The following is a 27,230-nucleotide window of genomic DNA, read 5'->3' as shown; positions in this document are numbered from 1 at the left end:
AATTCCTTGCTTTTAGACAAAAGTGTGATTTATATGCTCTAAAAGTAGTCCTTTTATCTTTTTTTTTTCAGGTTAGGTATTAATAGCAAACTATATTAAAGTGAGACAGTTAAATTGTAGATAAGTCTTTTACTAACCAGTTATATGTGGATTTTTCACGTACTATTGCTGAAGGTGGTAGGCAAAATGAACTGTTTCCCTCAGGTTTTTATTATATTTTTATTTGAACAGAATAAATAGTTTGGCTCAAAATGTATGTCTGGCAACCAAGTTCTTTGGGTTAAATCTGCCTTAAAGAAGCAGGAACATCAAGTGGCGTCTCAGATGCGAGCCCAGATTTACCGTATTTGCCATTATTTGCACGTGGGGAATGCCGCCCGCCCGAAACAGGCCAGTTAGAATCAATCTTCAGTTGTGTGATTTATTCACCCTCCTGTAGAAATATGTCTTCCCGTTGCTGGTCCACTGCGTTGGAGCATCCGAAAATGGGAAAAATACAGTGACTTGTTAATGGTGCACTGAGGAGGTAGAATTGGGTTCTTTTAATGGACAAATGAGCCATAAATTAAGGTAACAGCGTTGTTCCTTAAGTATAATTTTTAAAGGTGAATTTCTCCAACTTTATAAGGTGTTTATATAACCTTATCAAATGGAATGTCAGCCACAAGCTTGTTGTGTATTCCAGGCCAGCCTTATGTTTCCTTTGGCTTTGCTCTGTGCAACTCTTTTTATGCAAAGATGATAGGACAACCATCTCGGCGTTATCTGTAAATCAGTTCCATGTCCTTCATGCCATAGGCTTTAGATCTGCCCCCAAGTGTGTAATAGTAAGTCCAGCAAAACCTGGATATTAAAATTTAACAATGCTCACAGTGTATTAGGCTTCTGTATGGCTTTATAAATATTCCTTCATCTTGTTGCCAAAGTAACCACCAAAAATGACCATATAGACCAGGGTCAATGAGGAAACTTACAATGTTATGTTCCCATTAACTGAACTCCAAACTTTATTCAGAGCTCTTGAGTTTTCCCGCCAATTTCCATTTTGGTTCCACCCATCTAGAATGCCACGTTGCATTTTGTTGTGACTCTTAGTCTTCTTTGGTCTGGGACAGTTTTTGTTTTTTTTGTTTTTTTAGTCTTTTCTTGTTTTTCATGACCTTGGCCTTTTGGAGGAGTGTCGGCCGAGCATTTTGTAGAATGTTCCTCAGTTGGGGTTTGTCTGATGGTTCCCTTGCGATTGGACTACGGTTACGGATTTGTAGACAGAATCCCACAGAGGCCGTGAGACTTCTTATCACTTCCTACCAGGACGTGCGCGATGATCCACATATCGCAAGTGCCGTTACCTGCACCAGCCTCCTCCGCCAGAAGCTGCTGATTGCTTCCCTGCTCTGTTCTGTGGGCGCTGGTCACTAAATCAGCTGATGCTGGATCAGGTCCACCTCACAGGGGGCCCAATTATGTTGTTGATTCTTGTCCTCTGCTCAAGTGGGAAGCACCAGGGAGTGAGTGCCCTCAAGTGTCACCTCCTCTCTAAGTCCTGTCCTCAGGGAGGGACCCCCTCTCTCTTTGCCTGTCACCACATGCCTGCCTCCTCCTGCGGGAGGCCCAGGTGGGACTGCACGTTGGCTTCCTCCATTGTGTAGCCAGGTTCGCCGGGCCTGACTGCGCCGTTGTTCAGTCACAGTGGCATTCACTGCAGCAGCAGCACTTGAGAGTGCTGTTGTTTGGCACGCTCACCGTCCTTTACGTGGGTGATCTCCTGTCACTCCCACCACCCTCTGAGGCGGACACGTTAGTGTTCCCTGTTGTACAGATGAGAAGCCTGGGCCGCAGGCAGCGTTCATTGCCCAAGGGAACTGGGGCAAGCTTGCTCCCTCGCGCCCATTTCTCAGCCAGGTGTCTGGTAACCAGCAAGTGTGGAATCAGTATTTAAATGCATACAGTGATGAATTGATTAGCAAGACTAAGTTTCCTCCTTGATTGACCTTCTTTGATTAAGGGACTCCGTTAAAACATAGGGGGGAAAAAGAACTTAAAAAATAATCAGGCTTCATAAAAGGCACTGAAAGCAAAGTTCTTTCACACTCCTTCCCTTTCAACTCTACAGTCACCCTTGGTGGGCTTGTTAGAGTGGCACGCTGGTTCCAGCATGCACATTGCATATTTGCAGCTTATTTTACCTTATCACCGTTCAGACTAATTTAATGTATTAGTGAGTAGGGGCAGGGATATTTAATTTTGAATTTAACATCCTGATTCTTGAGGTGAAGGGAATGAACAAGAGTCAGTAAGAAGTCAGAAGGTAGACTTAAAGCCAAAATAATGCACGGGGAACATGCTATGGTGTCATTAGCGGACAGAACTGTACAATTCTTTAATCCCATCTTCCAATTCATTTATTTGTGCCAAAAAGAATCTTGATGCAAGGCCGTGTGCAAGACTAGAATAAACAAATGTGAACAAGAGGAGAAGGAACCTGTCTCATACAGTAGCCACCTCGTGGGGAGACAGACACGAAGGCATAGACAGTGAATTGCATAGTAATAAGCTGCCCAAGGAAACCAGGACTCGCTGCCAGGACGGTGCGGATCCGCCGGGGCTGCGCCTTTCTCCCAGAAGCCTCCCCGGCAGGGGATCAAATCTGGATCCGGACGTTTCAGATGCATTTGTTGAATTCATTAAAAACAAAATATTTCTCAGCATAGTTGAGTGAGAAACTCAGCCTAAACTGTTAGACTCTTAGTACTGATATGTTGGCAGTATGTCTCCATCAAGATCTCCTCCCTGCATGAGTCCCAGCATGGGAAATTGCTCCTGGCAGTCCAAACTGCCTGTGGTTTCTATCCGGGCCTCACCGCCCCTGCCTTGTAGATTCGGTTGCCACGTCAAGAGTCGGCGAGCTGTTCAAAATGGGTCCAGCTGCCAAAATGTGAATTTCCTGCTCCTTCAAGCAAGTCAGCGAGAGAAGCTAAAGTGCAAACGCCTTTCACTTCTCATAGTATGAGGGCAGAGTCATACCTGAGAGAGGAAGGCTTCTTGCTGATTTGTGTCTTCTTACTTCCCTCCCCCAGATAATCTAGGTTTAAGTTAACCACAACCTTTATTTAGTGTCATGTTTTTAACTTAAAAGCATTTATTCAGAGTTTTGGAAAACAAAGCATTCAATACTCTGAGACTTGTGCAAGAGCAAATGATTAATGACATACTTCCCAGTCCTTTGTAAAGTGTCTTAACACTGAAGAGATTTATACAGTGTGGACTGGCCGGGGAGCTCCGATGTGAGAGTAGATAATCAATACCCGCAAGCCTGGGAAAGGTGTTCTATTTCCTCCACTAATGACATTGGGGTTCTGCAAGGCGAGGGTGTCTGGAGCATGAAGCACTGCAAAGAAGAATTAATTTAAAATCTGAAGTGGAAGATCAGTTTCAATTAAAATTGCATTTGAACGTATATTGGGTGGAAGTGTGAAAGCAAGCATGTAGTCGGCTAAATCTCCAGATTGTTACCAGTGAATAAATGAATCCGCTGGTAGGAGCCCCGATTACATTTTTATAGAGAGCTGAGTTGTGTTTCACCCATGCTAGAAGGTGAGGAGAAGTAATACAGACAGCAGGTTCTTCTCAGAGGTTGCACAGGATCTTTTGCTTTATTTGTTAATTATCAGATGTCTGTGTTTCTATAAGTGATGGGTTGCATTCTTACTTCTTGGGGTCAAACATGTTTCGATTTATTTTACCATGCATCCCCCCCCCCCCCCCCGCTGCTTCTAATCTTATTATACTAGTGAGTTTCCAAAAGGCATCACTCTCACATACACACACGATATGAAAACATTAGTTTCCATATTTCGAAAATACACTCTCACATACACACACGATATGAAAACATTAGTTTCCATATTTCGAAAATACAGGCCCAATTGTAACTAACCATCATTTTGGTCAGCCACCAAATATATAAACTTTACATATTTTTTGGTTTTCCAATTTATTCCGTTTTTCAGTGTTGTGGGTTTTTTGTTGTGGTGTTTTGGGCATCTGGAAGAGAATGTAAAGAGTGGTCAGGATAATTGGAGCCATTCATTAAGGTCCTGTTTCCCCTCCCTTTTTCCTTCAAATATACCGATTCGACATGAAAGTGAAGTTTTCTTGAACACAGGCAAATGCACGCTGTTCCTTTAGGCCTCATCACAGTCTTCAGGGAATTGGACCAAGAAGCTAAGTGACATGAGCGAGAAGACCTGATCATTCCAAATGTAGTGGAGTCCTCCAGTAACGACACGGTGCAGCCAGCTTTTGCTAGAGAGTGTTATGGCACTTGTAAGGGATTTCGAAAAGTGCCCCAAGGTTGCTCAGGCCTTGCCAATCATTGAACACGTTTTTCCCTGATAGTGTCCTTTATCTTACTGTTTGGATGAGGATTAGAGAGAGGACCCAGGCATAGAATGAGACCAGAGCTAATTGCCAGATAGCAAGACGCTGAATCATTTTTAGGGAGCTACATCAATGGTTCTTGCAGCCATGAAGCTTCCATTAGCATGACCAAAAAGATTTTCTGTGTCTGTCCCTCTGTGTCTGGATCCATTATTATTTCAGTTATGAGCTCAATCAGGCTTCAGGGGATGGGGAAACCCATTGCAAATAAGTATGCGGTGGTGGGTTGGGCACAGGTTTGGGCTCTATTTAGTAGTAGAGAGACTTACCAGGAGGTATTTTTGTGGTCCGTCATGCAAGGCGAGGTATAGAGCCAGGCTCCAAAATATGGGTTGTTGGTGGGTTGATCTCATCTCCTAAAATCATTTTGGTCGTTACCCTCTTCTGTCCGAGATGTGAAGAAATGTAAGGCTAAAGAACCCAGGAGCACACGTGTGTATACATGTATGTGTATACACACAGTACACTTCATTGAGTGGGCAGCCTAATGCGATCTTCTCAATATTGTAAAGTTTAGACTTCACTCTGTATTAAACTCCGAAAAAGAGATTTATTGTGATCTTTCTAGCAAAGGATTTTTTTTTTTTTCAACAAGGTACTCCTGGTTTGTCATGCCAAGAAAGTTAAAGATTGGAGACAGAAAAATCTCAGAGCTGTTAATAAACGTAATAGACATCGCCCCCAGAATAGTTCACTGGCTCATGGGGCAGAGAAGCATGCGCAGTGTGCTTTCCTGCTCCCCACTGGTACCCATCAGGGCCAGCGTGATAGTTGCATTCTCTTCCTTTATTTCTGAGTCTTTATCCGAGTGCTGAGTCCAACCGGAAGTAACCTCATAGCCCCATCTCCAGTGATGGAGGGGGATTGAGGAGAGTGCATGCCTTAATCCACCAGTGCACAAACTCGGGCCAAAGTGAGCAATCTTTCAGTTAGCCAAGGAAAACCCTGTCATGGCCTACATTATTCGTGATGCTTCTTGTCCAGTATTGTGTTCCTTTCACTTTTACTGTTTTCCTTTTCCAGTTCAGTCACTCCCAGAAACTGAGAGTTGTGTTTTGTGTTTTCTGGTGAATAACTCTGACAGCCTTTCTGTTCAGCTCTTTTAATCTGATGACCAATAAAGTTAGCAAATATTTGATTACAAATCACAAACCCAGCTATCTTAAGTCACTTATCTTTTCTTAATTCTTCTTACCCTATCAAGCAAAGGGCTTGGATCCACAGCTTCCAATGCACTGATGTCTTGGGGTTGGGGACATATAGGAAAATGTACCATGAGAGATGTAGGACTTGGCTTCCTACTTCTTATGTGTTCCATTGTTGACCATTGAGCCCTGAGGATTGAAGAATTGTTTTCTTTCACAGGTGCCTATGGGCCTGAGCACTGGGTGACGTCTAGTGTCAGCTGCGGGGGCCACCACCAGTCTCCCATAGACATTTTAGACCAGCATGCTCGTGTCGGCGAGGAGTACCAGGAGCTGCAACTTGATGGCTTCGACAATGAGTCTTCTAACAAAACCTGGATGAAGAACACAGGGAAAACAGGTAGAACATGTCTTTATCTGTCCACAAACAACATGAAATATTTCTGGATGTCTGCCTGAAGTGTATTGCACAGAGCTATAGAGAATGTATAGCTTGGCAAGAGCTGTGCAATCAGCCCTTAGTTGGAGAAACAGCCTCTTGCTTTATTAGCTGTGTGATTTGGGCAAATTCATTGACCTCTCTGTGCCTCAAATTTTAAAAATATGATACATGTGGATAATAAAATTGTATCAACCTCATAGGGTTATAAGGATTAAATGAGTCAATATATGTAAAGAATATAGAATGGGCTTTCAAATATCTGTTCTGTCCAATATGGTGGCCACTGGCCACATGTGAGTATTTAAATTTTAATTCATTTAAAATAAGTAAGATTAAAATTCACTACACCAGTTTTATTAGCCTAATATTGCCCCTCCCAACCAAGTTTTCTTAGGTTGTCTATTTGCAATGTTTTAAAGCAAAGATGATACACATTTAAATCTTTGTGGGTTTTGGGGGGTCTTTTTGGGTGGATTCACTTCACTTATTTATTTTTTTTCCAGGCTTATTGAAATATAACTGACGTATAACATTATGCCTATTTATTTACTTGTTTATTTTTTGTTAATCCTCACCTGAGGATATTTTCCATCGATTTTTAGAGAGAGTAGAAGAGAGGGGGAGAGACAAAGAGATAGTAATGTTGATATGAGAGAAACATATCTTTTTTACCCAGCGTCCCAATCCTAAGCCTTTACCCTAAGGCTTTAATCCATTTCAAATTAATTCTTGTGAGTGGTATAGGTAGGGGTCCATATTCATTCCTTGCATGTGAGTATCCCATTTTCCCATCATCTTTTATTAAAGAAACTCTCCTTTCCACATTGAATATTCTTGGCTACTTTGTCAAATATTAGTTGGCTAAATATGCCTGGGTTTATTTCTGGCCTCTAGAGATTCTCTTCTGTTGGTCTGTGTGTCTGTCTCTATGCGAGTACCATGCTATTTGATTACGGTAGCTTTTTAGTATAGTTTGAAATTAGGAAGTATAATACCTTCAGCTCTGTTCTTTTTTGTCAGGATTGTTTTGGCTATTTGGGATCATTTGTCATTCTAAAGGAATTTTAGGATTGTTTTTACTATTTCTGTGAGGAATGCCATTAGGATTTTGATAGGGATTGCATTGAACCTGTATAGCCCTGTGAATAGTATTTCACTAGCCACAGTTCAGGTGCTTAGTGGCCAGATAGCTACCTTAACCATATCATGCAGCACAGATAGAGAGCATTCTATCATTGAAGAAATTTCTACTGGACAGTGCTCTGCAAGTGCACAAATTAAAATAAAATTCTTGGTCCGGCCAGTGTGACTTAGTGGTTGAGTGTTGACCCAGGAACCTTGAAGTCATGGCTCAATTCCCAAGTTGTGGGCTCGATCCCCAGTAGGGGGCATGAGGAGACAACTGACATATGATGTTTCTCTCTCATCTTTCTATCCCTCTCCCTTCCTCTCTCTTTAAAAATCAATATAAACATATATATATATATATATATATATATATATATATATATATATATATTAATTCTTATGTTACTTGAGATTTTGCTTTGTTGGTGTTTCTTATTACATTAGAATGCAGATGAACATTTTGTCATCCCCTTGGTGGTCTCATCCCTCAGACCAGCAATTTGACTCTCTTGCTTTCTTGTACCCACCTCTGTGAATTGGGCTTTGGGCTCTGTGAATATGAAATATCATATTTTCACCATTGCTAATGCAAAGAGCTGGCTCCCTCTTAGTCACTATTATACAACTACGAGAGGCCCGGTCCATAAAAATTCATGCACTGGAGGGGGGTCCCTCAGCTTGGCCTGCCCCCTCTCACAGTCCAGGAACCCTCAGGGTGGGAGGCGACCCGTCCATCAGGGGAAGGTGATGCCCCATCACACCTCTGCTGCTGCCACTGCGGGCAGCACAAGCCTCGGCTGGCCCTGGTTACCTGAGCCTCAGGTGGCCCAGGGTGGCTGGGCAGCCAACATCTGAGGCTTGCCTGTGTCTCGGGCGTTGGCTGGGCAAACGCTATCCGAGGCTTGCCTGTCCCTCGAGCTGGCCCTCGTCAGCTGGGCAGTCGCCATCCAAGGCTTGCCTGTGCCTTGGGCCAGCCCTGGGTGGCTGGGGGGTTGAGGGGACTGGGGGACTCCAGAGGCAGGCGCCCCAGTGAGGCTGAGGGGACTGGGTGCCGCCATCTTTAAGGGTGTGGCAGTCAACTAGCATATTCCCTCCTTATTGGCTGTGGGTGCCGCCATCTTTGAGGGAAGGGTGGTCAATGAGCATATTCCCTTCTTATTGGCTGTGGACGCTGCCATCTTTGCGATGGTGTGAGGGTCAATTAGCATATTCCCTCTTTATCAGATAGGATAGGATTATAGGTTGAAGTAGTAGAGAATACTTTGTTGTGCCCCACCGTCTGGGCTGAAAACAAACATTGGGATCTTATGATACATCTCTGCCTAATGCTACCTAGGTTTTTGTTGGTGCTTAAGATATGCTTCATATCTTAATTCTGAACTCTTATAACCCTGACTCTGTAAAACAAACATGTGTGCTCTCACTCTCCCTCCCTTCTTCTCTCTCTCTTTCTCTCTCTCTGTCTCTCTCTCTCTCTCTCTCTCTCTCTGTCTCCCAATGATTCCTTTGTTCTTACCCCTTTAGGAGCCCTGGCTGCCGGAAGCCCTTTTGCCTGGCTAAAGTGACTTCACCATCAGGCCTTCGGTCCCATTCATGTATGGGTCACAGCATTGGTTTTTCTTTTAACCTAACTGGCTGCACATGCAACTTTCGGGATTTATTTTCTTTTTCCAAAGCAGCATTTGTCAGAGATTATCTGTGGTTGATTGCTTTGGGTTGGCCTGATTTGGTCACAGAATTGCTTCCCACTCACTCAGCACAGTGATTCCTGGCTCTGGGCACTTTTTCATAATGTCCCCATAAACAATTCCTGTTCGTGCTTTTCGAGCAGGCTGCCCTGTCCTGTCCTTGTTTCACCCATTTGAGTAGCTGTTCAGCACAAACATGTGAACTTGTATGTTATTTGCGCACAACTTTTCATGCCACCCCCTCCACGCTCCCAATGGAGATGAGTGCCTATGTTACAATTTGTCATTTCTCTACCAGTGGTCCTGCTTTGTACTTCACATAGGTGTGACCTTTGGAGAACTGTGATGGGAGAGTGACCCCTCAGACTACCTGACTGCGGTGGGCGGGAGCTTGGTGTAATCAGATCTTGGAGCCGAGTGCCACCTCAGCGCCACATCTTGGAAGCCTGCCAAGGCCAATTCACTGGGCTCTCTGATCTGGTTTTCTACTTGACTTGCAATGCTTGACAGCCTTCTGCAAAGATAACACATTCCTCTTACAGCTTTCAGCTTGGGATCTCCGGTGACAGGTTTTAGACGAGTAGAGGGTTCACTCAGTGCAAGCTGATTCATGACCTTGGTCTTCCAGGGGCTGATTATCCATCAGTCTGTCACTCTGCTGGCTTCCTGGAGTGAGCCACAACTTGTTGCGTGTCTGTGAGTGCCGAGCGCCGGTGCTTGATCTGATTTTAGACTCAGCTCTCCAAAAAGAACAAACAGTCTCGGAAACTTCAGAAGAAGCACAGCGCTGAGAAGTAGAAAGAAATCCTTGTTTCTTCCCAAACAGTGCTCATTCCTATGAAATTGATGACATCCAACTAGATGGGCCAATATCGCATAAATAATCTAAGATGATTCTATAGGAGTGGCTTTTTAAAAGTGGCAGCCATTTATAGGCAATTTGGAACAAGGACATGGAATTGTTTTTCCAGAAAGATTTCAGCATCTGGTGGTTTAGAAACTTGGGTGCAGAGATCACCTGCTTTGTTCTTTGTATTTATTTGATAAGCACAAACCTGAAAACTTTTCTCATTTTGTAAACTTTAAAGTGTCAGGTGAGTTCATAAATTTGTCAGTGTTTTAGAGAAATGACGATTCAGTTGCTTTGTCTATTATGCACGGATTGTATAAGTTCAGGTGAATGACCATCCATGTGTGGTTCAAGGCTCAGTGTGTCTAAATTAAAGGGGGGAGGTGTGCCCTAGCTGGTTTAGCTCAGTGGATAGAGCATCGGCCTATGGACTGAAGGGTCCCGAGTTCAATTCCAGTCAAGGGCACATGCCAGGGTTGCATGCTCGAGCCCCAGTAGGGGATATGCAGGAAGCAGCCGATCAATGATTCTCTCTCATCATTGATGTTTCTATCTCTTTCTCCCTCTCCCTTCCTCTCTGAAATCATAAAAATATATTTAAAAAACAAAAACAGAAAAAATAAAGGGGAAATTGCTAATATTATAGTGGGTAGTATTGATAGGCAACCTGGAGATTATCAGTTTAAAAACACAACTGTTATTGTATTGTAGTTTTGTAAGATGTTCCCATTTGTAGAAACTAGATAAGGAGACACAGGTCCTCTATATTATTTCTTACAACTGCATGTGAGTCTATAATTATCAGAAAAATTGAGACTTTAATGAATAAAACCCTATGTCATAAGCCACATGGCCTGTCTTTGTTACAGTCATTTATTTTATATCTAAGTTGCCTGCTTAGATGAAGAAAAAACGTTAATCATTAATTTTTAAGCAACACATTTTTCTTCTCCAAATGTCTTTTCTTGAAACTTGTACTTTTAGAAAATAAATTAGGAAGTAGTATTTGTTTTTTCTGATGGAAATTTACAGGCCACTTATCTGTAAAATAGACTGTCTTTTGGATATTAAAATATGAATTTAGAAAGTTAATATTTAAAGCGGCTTAGTACATACAGACAGTAACTTCCCCATAAAACAGCTTTAGGGCGCCTATCTGTCTTCCCCGGGGCGAGTGCTATATATCCAGTGCAGCATAATCAATGGAGCAAGGTGGTTGCAGGTAGCCCACTTCTCAAAAGTTGTCTAAAATATCTTTACAAGACAGATAGCATCTCTCTATTTCTTCCCCAGGAGCCATAACTGTCTATTGTGCCAGTTCTCATTCGATTTCATCTAAAGTTATTTTCCTTTCATTTTTGTGGAATGAAAAGATAATGCATTCATCAAGAACATTTCAAGATAAGCTTGCTGTTTCTAGCATTAGCTTATAGCTAAGGATCACAACTTAAGACTTAGATGATGTTTCTGATGTATTTCATAAGCCATGGCCTCCTATGCATTTTAAACATTGGAGGGCTTTTGGGTTTGTTTGTTTGTTTTTTGTTTTTACAATTTTTTTTCTTTCATTCCACACAAAGAGCAAATAGTAAATGCATTTGTCATAATGCATGTTACTTCTACTTTCCCATTTTCTTTTCTTCTCTCTCTCTCTCTCTCTCTCTCTCTCTCTCTCTCTCCCCCCCCCCCCCCCGCCCCTCTCCCATGCATTTTCTCCTGTTAGACAAATACCATGACCACAGTGATTGGCTTAGATGGGACAAGAAATAGTTGCTGACATTGATACAACAGTAGATCCATGGTGTGGAAAGTGGGTGTGGATTAATAGGTCAGGAACCATGTCCTACTATGTTATGAGCCCATAAAATGTAGACAAGGTTTAGAGGGCTGTCACATTCACTTTATTTTACCTGGCCTTTGGAACTTTTTTTTTAAATCCTTAAGTATATGTTTCTCCTTGATTAGAGAGAGAGAGGAAAGGAGAGAGAGAGAGGGAGGGAGAATAGGAGAAAGGGAGAGAGAGAAAAAAACATCAATTGATTGCCTCCCACTCGCCCCTGGGATTGAATCTGCAACCTGGGTATGTGCCTTGACTGGGAATCAACCCAGCTACCATTTGGTGCAGGGGACAACGCATCAACCTACTGAGCCACACTGTCCAGGGCTGGCCCTTGGAACTCTTATCTTACAGCAGCACCTGAGACCCCACAGGCTTAACCTGAGAAATGCAAGCTGTTGACGGTTGGTAAAGATAAGTATAAGATCTTAACCTCAGTTTCCATGTGCTGCTGCCCTAATCCAGCATGCGACCTCTGCCCTTGTAAAGGGAGCTTTGGCCCTGTGCCTCTGCCTGTCCACAGGGCGAGGTTCCCCCCAGGGCACACAAAGGCCAGACATTCAAGGAAACTGTTGCAGGTCCCTGAGGTTCGCAGCTGAAGCTCACAGTTGCCTCTGTGCTGCCCTGGAGGGCAGTGTTCTGTCCCCAGGCGGGACACTGATGTGGGTCTGAGGGTCAGCACTGAAGGCCACTGCGAGCACCTTTCAGGGCGGTCAGTGGCTGTCTCCATGATGCCTGATTGCGCCCACGTTGATGCACCTGAATGCTTAGCTCTCGCTCAAGATGCAACGGCCCAGGGGTAACACGTGGAGAAGCCTTTAGCGATCTTGAAATTGGTCAGGAGGGAGTCTAGGACAGCCATTTTCAAAGGTTCTTGCCACAGGAATTTTTAAAACATGCAGTTCCTTCCTACTTAGTTAGGGGCAGTGCCCTCTTTCCCCTTGGATTAGCAAATAATAAAATGGCCACAGCCAACACAATAATAGCCATTTGAAGTGAATAAGTCAACAGTATACATTTGGGGGGTGCGGGATAGGAGTAGGGTGGAGGGAGTCAGTGGGGGAGGGAAGAAGGGGACATCTGTAATACATTCAGCAATAAAGATAAAAAATAAAAAATAAAAATAAAAACAAAAATAGGGAAAAAAAGAAAAGAGTATACCTTTTTTTGTGTCAGGTGGACAAAAATAGACTATATTTTTTGTTATGCTACAGAAGTTTAGTAATTAGCTTATGTGTGCCATGAGATGCACAAGGGTGAAGCTCACTGGTTAGAAAGTCTTTGGGTGGCGTGTTGGTCTTTCCATTGGGTTTGCTCTTTCTGTTCCTGTTCTGTTGCTGGTCTAGGTGTGGGTCTCTCCTTGTATCTCTCCACGAGCGTCCCCCCCCCTTTGTTTTTTTAACAGCAGCAACATTTTTAATATCCTACATAATAAGAGCCTAATATGCAAATTGTCCCCTTGGATGGGAGTTCAGCAGGGGGGCCAGGAGTTCCACTGCTTGCGATGACATGCGCTGACCACCAGGGGACGGCGCGGAACATTGCTGGCATTGGCAATGCACTGGGACCTCTCGCTGGCTACCCGGGGAGCGGGGGTGACAGGGATGGAGGTGCTGTAAGAATGCGAGCTCCTTCTCACTCCCCTGCAACCCTCCCCCGGGACGCCAGGGCTCGCCCGCCAGGGAAGCCCCTGAGCTCAGGTGCTGGGTGCCCAGGAGGAACCCGCCCCGCACCCGCCCAACCTCGTTCAGGTGAGCCGGCCACAGCAGCCAGGACCACAGGGGCCTGTGGGCTCCTGGTGGGTTCGAGCAGGAGCTGGTCTGCAAGGCCGGCCAGGAGAGAGCGGGCTGCCCTCCCTGCTTCCGGGGGACGCCACTGGGCGGCCCGCAGTGTCTGGCATGCTCACCGCATCTCCGTGTGGAGACTTGGGCACCATGACTCAGGTGCAGGGGTGGGGGAAAGCGCGGGGCCAGGGGCCCAGATGCTGCCCGGGGCCCAGAGGTCAGCTGTGACCTGCAGCGTCCCCTTTTTCGCTGTTTCCTTCTCTTGTCCTTCCTCTCTGTCTCTTGAATGTCCCGCCCCTGTCCATCTCCTGTCCACTGTTTCCTGTCTTTGGGCCTTTCGCTCCCTGTTTCCTGTCTTCCTCCCTTTCATCTGGCAACAGATGAGAACCAGGGCTGTAACAGTGTCTTTATTTATTGGATTCATGGACAGGAGGTTGTGATGCTGGTGGGGAGTAACTTCTCATTTCAGTAAAACCTCTCTAGCCCTGATACATTGATGGGGAGAGCCTGCGTGGTTGAAATGCACATGCGTCCCCAAGTATATGGTCTTGGAGTTTCCAAATATGTTTGATATCGAACCATGAAATTATTTTCATTCTCTTGTCGTCGCCCCCCTCCCCCCCCCTCCCCCAGTTCTGGATGACCCTTCATTGGTGTAAATGTGGGCACTGAAGTTGGACTTGCTGGGGGTCCTCCTTTCTGGACGAGTTTTTTTGTTTAGCTCTGAGTTTTGTGTCACCAACGAAATGGTCATTTCACTCACAAGGAGGCTGCCAAGCTTTCTGATTAAAAGTGCACCATCAGGCAAGTAGACAGGTGTTTGGAAACATCTGGGTGGTTAGCACCATTTGCATTAGGCATGTCCAATCCTGACTTTGTAATACCGGGAGCTCTCTAGGTAGTTCAGGTCCCCCCCCCAAAAAAAAAACAAAACAAAACACATTTAAATTCAATTTTAAAGGACTCGTTCTTCTTTGGGGCATGCTAAGTGTGCTTGGCTCTTCACTTTTCAGATTTTCCTATTTTAAATGTCTTAATTTTTAGGTCTCTTCATCCTATTTCTGTTCAGTCTTGCCCGAACCCCGGCATTTAAATCAGAGCTATTTCACTGGGCCTCTTTTTGGCGAGACACACTCTGAGGTTTGTTTCATGTTTGCTCAGCTCGTGTCCTTTCTCTCATTCCTACAGCTCCAGGCCCTGCATGCACGTGATAGAAACTAATTTCTGGGTAAACAGAAGTCTAATTTACCAATTACATAATGGGAAGACAAGCGCTGTATTGCACAGATAGACTTTTGTAAATTGAGAATTTTGAGGGTCATTTTTAAAGCCCATCTTCCTTTAGGGGGCACAGAACCCTCTGCTAGACTGTCATCTGTCTTATCTTCTATGACCAAAGGGTCACCTAGTCCACGCTGTTCATCTTGCTCAGTTTAGTATTGAGTTCACCCAGACCCAGGGTAGCCCTGCAACGTGACCTCTCGGGATCTGAGCTTGTTCCAACTCCGCAAGCCCAGCCTCTCTACCGAACGACTGCGCTAACTTCCACCCAGGGCTGCTTTCCCCGGCCCTTCCCACCAGGCAGCCACATACTCTCCTGGATTTTAATCTAATCACATCTCTGTCTCTCGCTCCCTATCACATCAAGGCTTTTCTCTCAGCCATTTCTCTTGGGGATAAAGACAGACTGCCCCCTGTTCCCGCCTCATTCTCTAGTCTCTAGTTTATTCTCTGGGCAGTATTCACCCTGACCTCCTACGTATTTCCCCTGCCACAGGGCCTTTGCCTGAGCTCCCGTCTGGTCAGCACTGCCCACCATGGCTCCTTTAATTCTCAGGGGATTCCGTCAGTCCTTCTCCTGTCTGGGGTTGCAAGTTCACCTGTCCCCACCTGTCCCCACCTGTCCCCACCTGTCCCGCGTGCAGGTTCGCTTCTGTTGGTTGAGTTGTTGGGGCCTATCCTTCCTACCAACCACATTCTTCATGAGGCAGGTGCTGGGTCTGACTTACCTTTGGTTCCCTAGCAATTACTTGGTAAACAATTGAAAAAATAAGTATCTGTGCCCCCAGGGAAGTGAGGAGAAGGCTGGAGTTAGAGCTCATGTGTCTTGACATCCAAGTCAGAGGGTTTCCCTTTTCACCAGGGACCCGAAGTGTCCCCCGGCGGACACTGGTGTTGCGGGTGGTCTGGGCCCCAGTCTTTAGGTCCAGTAACGGTAGTCTCTTCCCATCCTACAGTGTTAAAAAGTGGTCGGAGCCCTAACCGGTTTGGCTCAGTGGATAGAGCGTCAGCCTGCGAACTGAAAGGTCCCAGGTTTGATTCCCGTCAAGGGCATGTACCTTGGTTGCGGGCGCATCCCCAGTGGGGGGGGGGGTGCAGGAGGCAGCTGATCGATGTTTCTCTCTCATTGATGTTTCTGACTCTCTATCCCTCTCCCTTCCTCTCTGTAAAAAAATCAATGAAATATATATATTTTTTAAAAAAGTGGTCGGAGACGGTGGAGATAAGATATTAAGCAGCTCGTTTTCTATCTCATGAATTTTTATTTAACTTCTGACACCTGCCGCAGTTGACTGGGATTTTGTTGGGAACATGTGTTTAGCCCACATTACACAGACATGTTGAGCTAAATTTGTAAGCGGGTGGTGGATACGCTGCAAAGCAAGCCACGAATGCCAGGTCTTCGGTCCTCCCCTTCAAGCTCAGGAGACAACTGCATTCTTTTCCATGGTGAGACTCTACCCACCCCTGCCCTGTCCCTACCCTTGTCCTGCTCCTGCCCTGCCCCTGTCTCTGCTTTGTCCTGCCCCTGCCCCTGTCCCTGCTTTGCCCTGCCCCTGCCCCTGTCCTTGCCCTGCCCCTGCCCCTGTCCTTGTCCTGCCCCTGCCCCTGTCCTTGCCCTGCCCCTTCCCCTGTCCTTGCCCTGCCCCTTCCCCTGCCCCTGCCCTGCCCCTTCCCCTGTCCCTGCCCCTACCCTTGTCCTGCTCATGCCCTTCCCCTGCCCCTGCCCCTGCCCCTGTCCCTGTCCCTGCTTTGCCCTGCCCCTGCCCCTGTCCTTGCCCTGCCCCTTCCCCTGTCCCTGTCCCTGCCCTGCCCTGGCCCTTCCCCTGCCCCTGCCCCTGTCCTTGCCCTGCCCCTTCCCCTGCCCCTGTCCCTGCCCTGCCCTGGCCCTTCCCCTCCCCTTCCCCTGCCCCTGCCCCTGCCCCTGTTCTGCGCCTGCCCCTGTCCCTGCTTTGCCCTGCCCCTGCCCTGGCCCTTCCCCTGCCCCTGTTCTGCCCCTGCCCCTGCCCCTGTCCTTGCCCTGCCCTGCCCCTACCCCTGCCCCTGCCCCTACTCCTGCCCCTGTCCTTGCCCTGCCCTGCCCCTGCCCCTGGCCCTGCCCTGCTCTGCCCCTTACCCTGCCCCTACCCCTGCCCCTGCCCCTGCCCTGCCCTGCCCCTACCCCTGACCCTGACCCTGACCCTGTCCCTGCCCCTACTCCTGCCCCTGCCCCTGACCCTGTCCCTGCCCCTACTCCTGCCCCTGCCCCTGCCCTGCCCCTGCCCCTGTCCTGCCCTGCCCTGCCCTGCCCTGCCCCTACCCCTGCCCCTGCCCTGTCCCTGCCCCTACTCCTGCCCCTTCTCCTGCCCCTGCCCTGTCCCTACTCCTGCCCCTGCCCCAGGGCACAGCAGTTTCACATAAGGCCCTAGACACGGGGATGTGTGGAAGCTACAGCTCCTCTCCCCGGGGTAATAACCTTTCTAAGCAGCACAGCAAATGCAATCTTTATGCCATAAAGTCCTGTGTGAATTACTGTTCTCAACAGTCTGCCTGTGTCAGCCCTGGCGATCTCATAGCAGATGAGTGAGGTTCCTATTGTATTTTCTCCGTTTTGGGGAACTAGACCCGAGGCACCAAGGACTGCAGCACGTTTTCCACAACTGGACAGTGGGCAGTCCAGACTCAAATTCACACTCGCTGGGTCTAGAGTCTAGCGCGTGCTCTCTCTCTCGTTCTCTCTCTCTCTCTCTCTCTCTCTCTCTCTCTCTCTATATATATATATATATATATATATATATATATATATCTCCATGCTCAGAATTTTACTTTGTGTCAGGAGGGTAGCTATGAGATGGGCTTGGTCTCTGGGTTAAGGAATCCTGAATTTGAAGTCCTAGCTCTTTCCATGCCCTCCATCCTTCTGCTTTGGTGTAATCACAACCATGTTAGCAGTTTAAGAGCTGGAGGGCCTAGTTCTAGAAAGTTCTCTCCCGGGCACCTTTCCTTCCTCCCCCTCCCATCCCACTGTTCTGTAGTCTTTAGCTGTTGCTTGTTAGCTTCCCAATGGTCACCGTATCCAAATTCAACTCTTACTACTGTTTTAAAATTTAAATGTTTCCTTCAGTTCACTCACAGTATTTTAAATTAACAAACTGGTTTTAAGAGAAAACTTTTTATCAGCACCATAATGGGAAAACCTATGCTGTACGACATGGGTAGACTAATGTAAAAAATGTCTATAATCAATGAAAAGAAGTCATATTTACCACAGTTATTAAATTCTAGCATAATATCTACCCTTCGGTGAAAGGTGGAAATGAATGAGTATCAGGTGAGTGTGGAGGACATATTAGCACCAAATTAGGATTTTATTTTCCTTGATGTGACTATTGGATAGGAATACTAAAGAAAAGGAAAACAGTTTTTCTCTGGGTTTTCCTGATCTCAGAACATCTACTCGGCACTTAAGATCTCCTCCCGGAGTGTGGCCACGCCCACCAGGTGTGCCCCAACCACAGGCTTCTCGCCCTATGGCTTCACCATTTCACTCTGACAATGGAGCGGATTCCTGCGCGGTCCTTCTCTGCCGGGCTTCAGCTCCTCCACGTCTCGAGAAATGAGCTTGACAGCAACCGCCTCGGCGTGTGTGCACGCTGAGTTTCTGTCACTGTCACCTGCTTCCCACGTGGGATTTCTCAGGCGTGACTTCCTTCGGGTCTGAGTGCCAGGTAGGCACTGTGGGGACAGTCGTGGAAGCCGCGGCCCAGAGGAGTGCGGTAGCTTCCCAAGGTCACGCCACCTACGTGACAGAATTGGACTCCAGCCCAGGCTTGTCCATCCCCTGAGCTCCTGGTGCCCAGTACACCTGTGCTCTGAAGTGACTGCGTGGGTGCATTTCCTGTCGAAACAGAGCCGTGTCATCAGGGGTCATCAGAAAGTTGCTCCCCAGCAGCTGGGAAAGTTCTCTGTTCCCAGTTTCATAGGTGAGCAGAAACAAGCCACTTTCCGAGCCGGGTGGGTGCATGTAGCATGCCGTGTGCTCCAGTGAGAAGCACTGTGAAATGAAAAATGAGATTAATGTTTCAGATTGTACAGTTCCCTAATTATGCTTTAATTATTCATATAAAACAAGTAAAATGACCCCTGACAGAGACATAAATGATTTAGGTAAAATCAAATATTAATAAGACGCTGCGTGTCCCTGGGTGTATTGTAACAGATGCACTCAAAATGCTTTGCCTTCGTCCTTCAGATGTAAAATATTATCTATAGGATTTATAGCAGACTGAGAGTGATCAATGGTATTGAAGACACTGCTGAGCTAGTTCCTATGCATTTTGGCTTTGAAACTAAAGGTGTAAGACTAGTTTAACATATTTTATTTTCTAAAATATCATATTGTATTTTAGAGATCACCAAGTGACCTTCCCCCCCCCCCATTTTGTTTTGTTTTGCTTTTTTTAGTGGTTGAAAAAAAATCAAAAGGATGATAATATTTCATGACACATGAAAATATATCCAAATTTCAGTGTGAATTAGTAAAGTTTTATTCAACATAGCCTGACCCATTCACTTACGTAGTATGTTTGGCTACATCTCTGCTACAAAGATGAGGTTGAGTCGTTGCAACCGGGACCAGAGAGCCCAGAAAACCTTACATATTTCCTCTCTCACCCTTCACAGGAACAGTTTTCCAGCTCTTGTTCTAAAACTCGTGTAGCGTGCCCTTAGCGTGATTAATCAGCATAAGAAACACTTGCTTTTACCCCATTTTATTCTTTAATTTGCAATCTCACTAATTGAACATTCATTGTGTATTTTCCAGAAGTTCGAGAAATACTGCCTTTTGAAATGCCATGAAAAGGGGGTTATATGAGCAGGGTTCCTTCACTTGCACTTAATGCGTCCTCTGTATAGAGAAGTGCTGAACATAATTGCATTGTTTCGGCAATAGGTTCCTAGTCTAGCGTCTGTCTTTCATGAAGACCTGATTTTCATGCAGGGTTGGTCTCCGACAGTGGAACTGGACTCCTTTAGGAAGAGGGGACCGTGAGGCTACGAGAGGGTCTCCTGGGCTTCAGCAGGCTTGGCCTTTGATCACAAACCATTCGCTATTGGTTGGCATCTTACACTTAGCAGCCAGAAACTGTTTGGATGAATGAATGAATTCACCTTAGAAATCAAGAAAGGGGGAGATGTATCACTTATAAAATAAAGCCTGTTTTTCATGCATTTGGATTTCACATTCCTTGTGGAAAACATAATTTTTTTGTTAGTGTAAGTCCAAGTTCTTTGATCTTGAATTCTCTTTCCCATGTTTCAAGGAAGAGATTTTTGGGTTTGAGTTGATTGAGGCTCCCTGTGGCCATGGACATTCATTCATATGTGTTCTTCTACATGGGCGAAGGGAATTTTCTTATACTTGGAATGAATGGAAACGGTAAAGTAAACCTAATCTGCAATGATTTCAGTGACTGAATGAGTAGAGTTTGCGCTATACTTTTCTGCGCACATTTATCAAATGCAATGAACGCTTTACCCAGCCCCGTTACCTTTTCACTGTTGTTGCCTTAATAATTGGAAGAACCTGCACATTTTATTTTCTGATATCTTGCCTTTTTCTGATTAAAGTAATGTGCCTCTCACCTTCAGCTTATCAGATATATTTCCCATCTCATTACAGATCTTGAATCTTGGGATAGACCCAGGAATCCCACTCTCCAGATAATTTTGATCATCAGTCAGTTTTAGGAGACTTACTCTGTCATTGTCTAAAATTTCCCATCTGTTAAATGGATAAGACATTTTGAGACCATTCCCTGGGAATTTCCATGATTTAGTGAGAGCAGTCTGCATCTACAATGTGCTAATTTATTCAGATGGCTTGTTTTTTATTTGTTTTTTAACAGGAAGACGAGGAAAGGTGACCATAAACGTTATTTGAAGCAACAGAAGAAACCTATTGAGTTTGCTTTGGACACTCACTTTGTTTCTCTCCCCTTTCATTTCCTACAGTTGCCATCCTTCTGAAAGACGACTATTTCGTCAGCGGCGCTGGCCTGCCCGGCAGATTCAAAGCGGAGAAGGTGGAGTTTCACTGGGGCCACAGCAATGGCTCTGCGGGCTCGGAGCACAGCATCAATGGCAGGCGCTTCCCCGTGGAGGTGAGAGAACTGGAAACTCCAGCTGGCAAAGGGCAGCTGTGCTTGGCGTCTTTCCATTAGTGAGGATGCTGTGTCTTTACTCCTACTCACTTTGCAAATCAAACGTGTACAGTCTCTCCCTTTGTCTGTGGAAATCCTTCATGACTCTCCATCCTTACGTTCCCCACCCTGTTTAACCAGATGCACATAGACATCACGGACATCTGGATTGGGTAGATTCAGGTCTGAGCGGTGATTTGCAAGCATTTGTTTCATTTGACACAGTCTCTTTTCCCTGTCCATTTCAGAAACCCTGCGTTTTAAAAATATATATGTTATTATTGATTTTTTAGAGGGAAAGGAAGGGAGAGGGAGAGACAGAAATGTCAGCGATGAGAGAGAATTATCTATTGGCTGCCTCCTGCACACCCTCTATTGGGTATGGTGCCTGCAACCCAGGCATGTGCCCTGACTGGGAATCGAACCAGAGACCTCTTGGTCCCTGGGTCGATGCCCAACCTCTGAGCTGAGACCCTGCTTTCTGAAGGTGAAATTTTGTAGGGAACTCAGATGACTCCATGTTTGCCCTTTTGAATATAGAGAAGTTGGTTGCTCTGTGAAGAACAGACTCGGAAACTTCTCTCAGTAGGGAAGCGGTTTGAAGGCTTGCTTGCTCCTATCAGCTGTTAAAACAAGGCTGTGGCTGTTGGTGGCATGACTGTGGTTAACTCTGCTGGGATCGATGGTGGCATTTTGCCTGCCCATGTGAGTTTTCTGAAAGATCCATGCTGCTAGGCAGGAAAAACGTCTGGGTGCAGGGGGTCATGTCTGTCTTGGGAGGGAAAAGAGCAAGACTCCAAACCTTATTCATGTTGGAGGACAGAACACCTGCCCGTCGCTAACCTTATTTTTGCTTTTAATAATGGTCAGGATGATAGTCTTGTGTTGGGACAAACGTGTTTGAGGGTCGTTTGGTTCCCTGTGTGGTAAGCTTTACGGGTTTGTGGAAGAACTGAACCGCTGTGCATCCGAGCCTACGGTGGGACGCAAACATGGGATAGCTCTTAGTTTTCTTAAGAGAAGTTTTGTAAATTCTCTTAAGTCATGACCTACTTTGATAATCTGATGAATGCTTGAGACCCCTCCCTCCATAGAGAAAATACATGTGTGTACACACAGGTTTGCATATAATTTGTAGGATTTCATCACTCACCTTAGCTCCTCAAGCCCTTTAAATATCCTTAACCTGAGGTGAAAATCCCTACAAGATGAGAAAACCAGTATTATTTCTTTATAGATACCTGTGTGTGTGTGTATTTGTTTCTTATCCATGATTCCTAGAGAAACGAGATATAGCTACTTCTGTGAATGCTTCATATTTTTTCTAGTTTAGCTGAGAAATTCTCACTATCAAAATTTTTCTGTCCTAGGATGCATCTCTCTGTGGGTCTTCTTGTCCTACTCACATTAATTAGAATTCTCATGAGTAGGGTTTCTACTTCATGGGCTTTCCTCCCCCCTGTAAATGGAATGAATCATTTCTTAGAAGTCTTAGCTTTATGTCTGCGTGGAAATCTTGATTCCTAGAAACAAGATTGCATCATGTTTTTCAGTTTGGTTTTCTCTTCTCCTGCCGACTATTTCCCATGGGTAGTTTGAGTGGAAGGGATAGTCTGTACCCAACCAGGTTTGCTCCAAAGCCTCTTTATCTTAGAATCGGGGTGCGATTTGTTCAGTTAATGTTGTTCCAGACAAGAGACTTGTGCTGAAAAGTTTGAAAACTTACTTTGGCGTCTGCTGTGAAAAGGAAGAACTCTGGAGCCGGCAACTACAACTTCTGCCTTTTCCCTTATCACATCCACTCATGCCGAGGCAAGCCTGTCTCCTCCTCGAATTTGCTTCTGGAAAAATGCATAGACTAGATGCGTATTCTTTTGGAAACATTACTTTAAATTAATATTTTGGTTTTCTTTTGCACAAAGAGTGCCATGAAACTCAAAACTAATTAGCAATGGAAGCTGCAACGCCCAGACTTACTGTTTGACCAACTTGTTTCAATTTATGTCTTTCAAGTAACATCAGATGCTAAGGCTGCCAGTATTAATTGGGTTTCTCATCCAGTCCCATCTAGTTCACAGTTTGCTTTTTAAAATATGATAAACATGTTAAATTACTTAGTGGATATACTTAGAGGAACTTGAATTTCAGAGATCAAAGGTAATGGGATCAAATTTAACTTTAAAATATGCACAGAAAAATTGCTTACTTTTGCCCAAAACATGTCTGTAATATTTTATGTTATACTAGAGCCTGGTGCACGGATTCTTGCACATTGAAAGTAAATTAATTAGAAGGTGGCTGGCAGGGTGGGCGGGACTGGGTGAGTTGGGCTGGACATGCCCTGGAGCCAACCTCCTGAAGTCCCTCCCCAGCAGGTCCCACCTGGGGCAGTGCTGGGACTCGAAGGGCTTCTGTGGAGTGAGTGGGGTAACCTCCAGCAGGTGGGGTCACTCTGCCTGGCCTGTGGGGATCCCTCTCACAATCCAGGACTGCTGGCTCCTAACTGCTCACCTGCCTGCCTGCCTGATTGCCCCCTAACCGCTTCTGCCTGCCAGCCTGATTGCCCCCTAACCGCTCCCCTGCTGGCCTGATCGCCCCCAATTGCCCTCCCCTGCTGGCCTGGTTGCCCTCAACTGCCCTCCCCTGCCAGCCTAGTCACCCCCAGCTGCCCTCCCCTGCCAGCCTCGTCGCCCCCAATTGCCCTCCCCTGCTGGCCTGATTGCCCACAACTGCCCTCCCCTGCCGGCCATCTTGTGCTGGCCATCTTGTGGCAGCCACCTTGGGATGATGTCACCGTGGCCATCTTGTGACAACGTTGCATGATGCCACCTAGGCTTTTATTATATAGGATAGATTGCTTTCTTTGAGCTCTTTATTAATATCAACTTTCCCAGAGATGTTCTCATTATTTGAACATCTCCGACTTGATTTGTTTCTCTCCTTATAACTACATTTTTAATGGAATTAAAATAAAACTGTGAAAAACTGTAATGTATCAAGTAGTAATATATCAGCGTTAGGGACATTGTTTATTTGTCTTGTATGTGGTGTCAGAGAAGAGCCATTGTTGAGGGTTGTACTGGGATTGCTAGAAGACAGCATTGTTCCTAACTGAGTTGTCACTGCTGTGGGCAGTGGTAAGGTACTCACATTTACTGGGTAATGGCCAGGGATGCTGCTAAATATTTCAGTTCATAGGACAGCCTTCACAGCAAAGAATTATCCTGCCCCAGTGTCGCAGTTGGGAGTGGAGCATAGGAAGCAGTGCGTTCAGTGGAATCGGACCTTCCTTTATGTGTGTGGCATTGTTTCAAGTACAATTGAATCATGAGGACTCACAGCTTGAGAAGTGTTCCACCCTCTCGTGGTTTTGCGAGAGGAAGTGTACTTGTCTTATGGGTAACGCACCGCTGGGCCAGGCTCCTCTCCCTTCCTCCCAGATAAAGTCAGGATACGGTTTTCAGCAGCTGCCTTGGCTTTGCTCTGCAGGTGGAATTTGAAGCGTCTGCCCCACAAGAATCTGGATCTGCTCCCTCGAGGGTAAATTGCAACAAACCCAATTTTGTAGGTTTTGCCGCTTCCCAGGAATTCTTTGAGGTCATCCACAACTTTGTACACATCCAGAAATTAGACCTCTCCACATTTTCCTGGCCGAAATCCTAGACTTGGTCTTGTAGTTCCTACACTTAAAAATGTCCAGTCTAATAGAAAAATAATGTCCTAGTAAAAATAAAATCGAAGCCTTCTTTACAGCTCCATTAACGCCAGAAAAGAAATTAGGAATTCGATTACCAGCCATACCTAGGAGACTAGACCCCCTTTGGCTTCTCAGATGTCCCCACCCCCTATTATTCAGCTTTATTCCTCGCCCGGCAGCAGTTTCCCCCGAAGTGCCTTTTGTTCAGTAGGTGCTGGGTTACAAAGGTAAACCAGAAGGACTGAGTCCCCACCCTTACGGTAGTTACAGTCTAGTCATGACACAGAAACTGAACCAGCCGTCATGTAAGTAGCTGTGTAATATCAGTAGTGATCTCGGAATGCGGGGCATTTGTCACAAGCTGGAAGACCCCTGTGGAGGCAGATGTTTATTAAGATAAAAGATTTTTACTGAACGACGTTGACTAAGATAGAAGAGATGAATTGGAGCCTGCCTGTAGAACAGGGATAAGCAAAGGCAAGGTAATGCTTGGCGAATTTAAGGAATAAAAAATCAGTGGCGGTTTTGGTGGGCAGGATAATGGTACCCCAAAAAGCCGTCCACCCCATAATCCCAGGAACTGTGGATGTATTGGTTTACATGATAAAAGAGCCGTTGAAGATGTCTTTGCGGATCCTGAAGTCAGAAGGCTCAGGATAAGCCAGCGGCTAAAACAGTGAGGTCAGAGGGTCCTGTTCTGGTTCTTGCTTGGCTTCCTTGCTTTGTGTTATCCGTCTAATCACAGTTACCTAGTGTGGCTGCTAGGCTGTCCTAGGTCTTCTCCCTGTCCCACACTCTTTCCCTGTCCTGTGGTTGGTGACTTAACTAAATGCTCATGTGACACTAATAGGGATTGAATCATGTGGTGTTTCCACTAATAGCTCAAGTTGGAGTTAATGCAAAGAGAAATCTCCAGATAAAGCCTCTGAGAGCGCCATTAAAGTGCAGGTTCATTGCATGCTTGTTGTCTGAGGTAATTAAAATCTTGTTTATTACAATAAGAGATCACAGGAGTTGTTGATTTAGACTTATTGGTGCTTTATGAGTTGAAGTCTTCAATAAGCTTAAATGATCCAAATTGATTGTGTGTGCCCTTTCCAGTGAAACTCACAGCTGGTTCATTTCAGCTCTGTTTAGAGCATCCTTGTAAGTGAATAGAGGCAACGACTTTTTTCCTAATACATACCAAGTACACATTACCATCTGGTACAGGTCTGCAGTCCCTTCGCTGAGAGCCTTGAGGCCAGATGTTTTAGACTTCAGAATCTCTTTTCTAGAAAGGTTTTATGTGCATATGCCCTGCATATTACAGAGCACACATAGTAGGGTCTGGGACTCTACCCCTTGAATACATTAATATTTCTGCAACATGCAGGTGAACGTTTACACTAAGCAGGAAATATCAGTATTCGAAATAGCTTCATATCTCTTCACAGCAGGTTTTACCCCCCAAATTCCTTTTTGCACCAAAATCATAAATAACAACAGTAACAAAACACCTTTGGTATTAGAAGCTTTTGAGATTTCATAATTGCTGATAAAGGGTTTGTGGACCTGTGTTTTAAAAACTGGTTCCATAGCATGGCACCACCGATTTATGTCCCAAAGAGCCTGGGTTAGTTGCAACCATGACACAAGCACGTTAGATTATGTGTCTACCCGGTAGGTGAGGCGTGCCCAGGTTTGTTCAGAGGCAAGCAGTCTCTAGTCTGAAACTGGCCTTTCCTGTGATTTCCATTGTAGCATCCGTTGGGGGCTGCTGTTGCCTTCAGTAACCGCGGCCTTGGTATGCTTCCGTGACCTGCTGCTGTATTCTTCCCTTTTCCCCAGCTCCTACCTTCCTGCCCAGATCACACTAATGATTTGCCTTTTATTTTTGTGAAATGGGTCTTGGTTCTGCTTCTGTTACATTTTGGTTAGAGGACAGTCTTGCACTGGATTTGCAGGTTGTGTCTCAGTGACCTACATCTGCCTTCCTTCTCCCAGGCGAGCTCACGCACTTGTGACACACACGAGGGTGTCCCACAGCGTCCCCCTGTCTACACCGATGCAAGCATGGCAGGCAGATGTGCCAGAGACTGAGCTCCCACACTGGCCCCTTGTTTCTGTAGCCTGAGCTTCTAGAGCAGGGACTAGATGCTCAGTTTGCCCAGCACTTTTTATGTGTCTCTTCTGTTTTGCAGGAAATGAATTTAGACTTGTTAAATGCCTTCTTGGAGATTTATTTTATGCATATTTTAAAAAAGCTTTGACGAGTCCCCCATGGAAGGATTCAGTTTATCTTTGTCTAACTCAGTGTTTCCAACTGTATTTGGCCACGCCCCGTCTCCTATTTTCATGTAAGCTAGTGATACCAGTTCCTTGGAAATGAGGCTTATAACTTTCTTCTCTCCTCCCTTAGTCCATATTCCTTCTAAGACATGGAGTCCTGTTCAAGTAAATGTTTTCAGGGGACACCGATGATGATTTGGGTTTTAATTATCTTGAAAATTATAGCACCTGCTTTTCTTGTTCACAGGCAAGTTGTCCAGTGTCTGTGGATTTGATAGAGTGTTGCTTTGTCCGTAGGGTGAACTGTCATGAAAGGGAGACTGAGCACTTTCTATTAAAAACAGGTTTTGCAATGTCACACATTTTCTTTGGCCCTGCCTTGCCCTTTACTTAAAGTCCTGGGATTTATGTCACATGTTCTTTGAAACATTGCTTTGTTCATGCAAAGCGCTTGGTCCATGGTGCTCACGGCGGAGTCTGGTTTC

General features: G+C 45.5%; 1 protein-coding gene across 3 annotated transcripts in view; it reads left to right on the top strand.

The window, feature by feature from the left end:
* PTPRG (protein tyrosine phosphatase receptor type G) overlaps nucleotides 1–27,230 on the top strand; it is a 656,388-nt gene that overhangs the window by 381,468 nt on the left and 247,690 nt on the right. For all 3 annotated transcript variants that reach the window (XM_059663089.1, XM_059663088.1, XM_059663090.1), the window contains exons 3-4: nucleotides 5,806–5,985; nucleotides 20,590–20,738. In XM_059663089.1, the coding sequence (XP_059519072.1) occupies nucleotides 5,806–5,985; nucleotides 20,590–20,738 (329 nt within the window). The remainder of the gene's footprint in view (nucleotides 1–5,805; nucleotides 5,986–20,589; nucleotides 20,739–27,230) is intronic.

This window comes from Myotis daubentonii, chromosome 14, assembly GCF_963259705.1.
Source record: "Myotis daubentonii chromosome 14, mMyoDau2.1, whole genome shotgun sequence".
Taxonomy (NCBI): domain Eukaryota; kingdom Metazoa; phylum Chordata; class Mammalia; order Chiroptera; family Vespertilionidae; genus Myotis; species Myotis daubentonii.
This window is presented reverse-complemented; position numbering and strand designations above follow the sequence as displayed.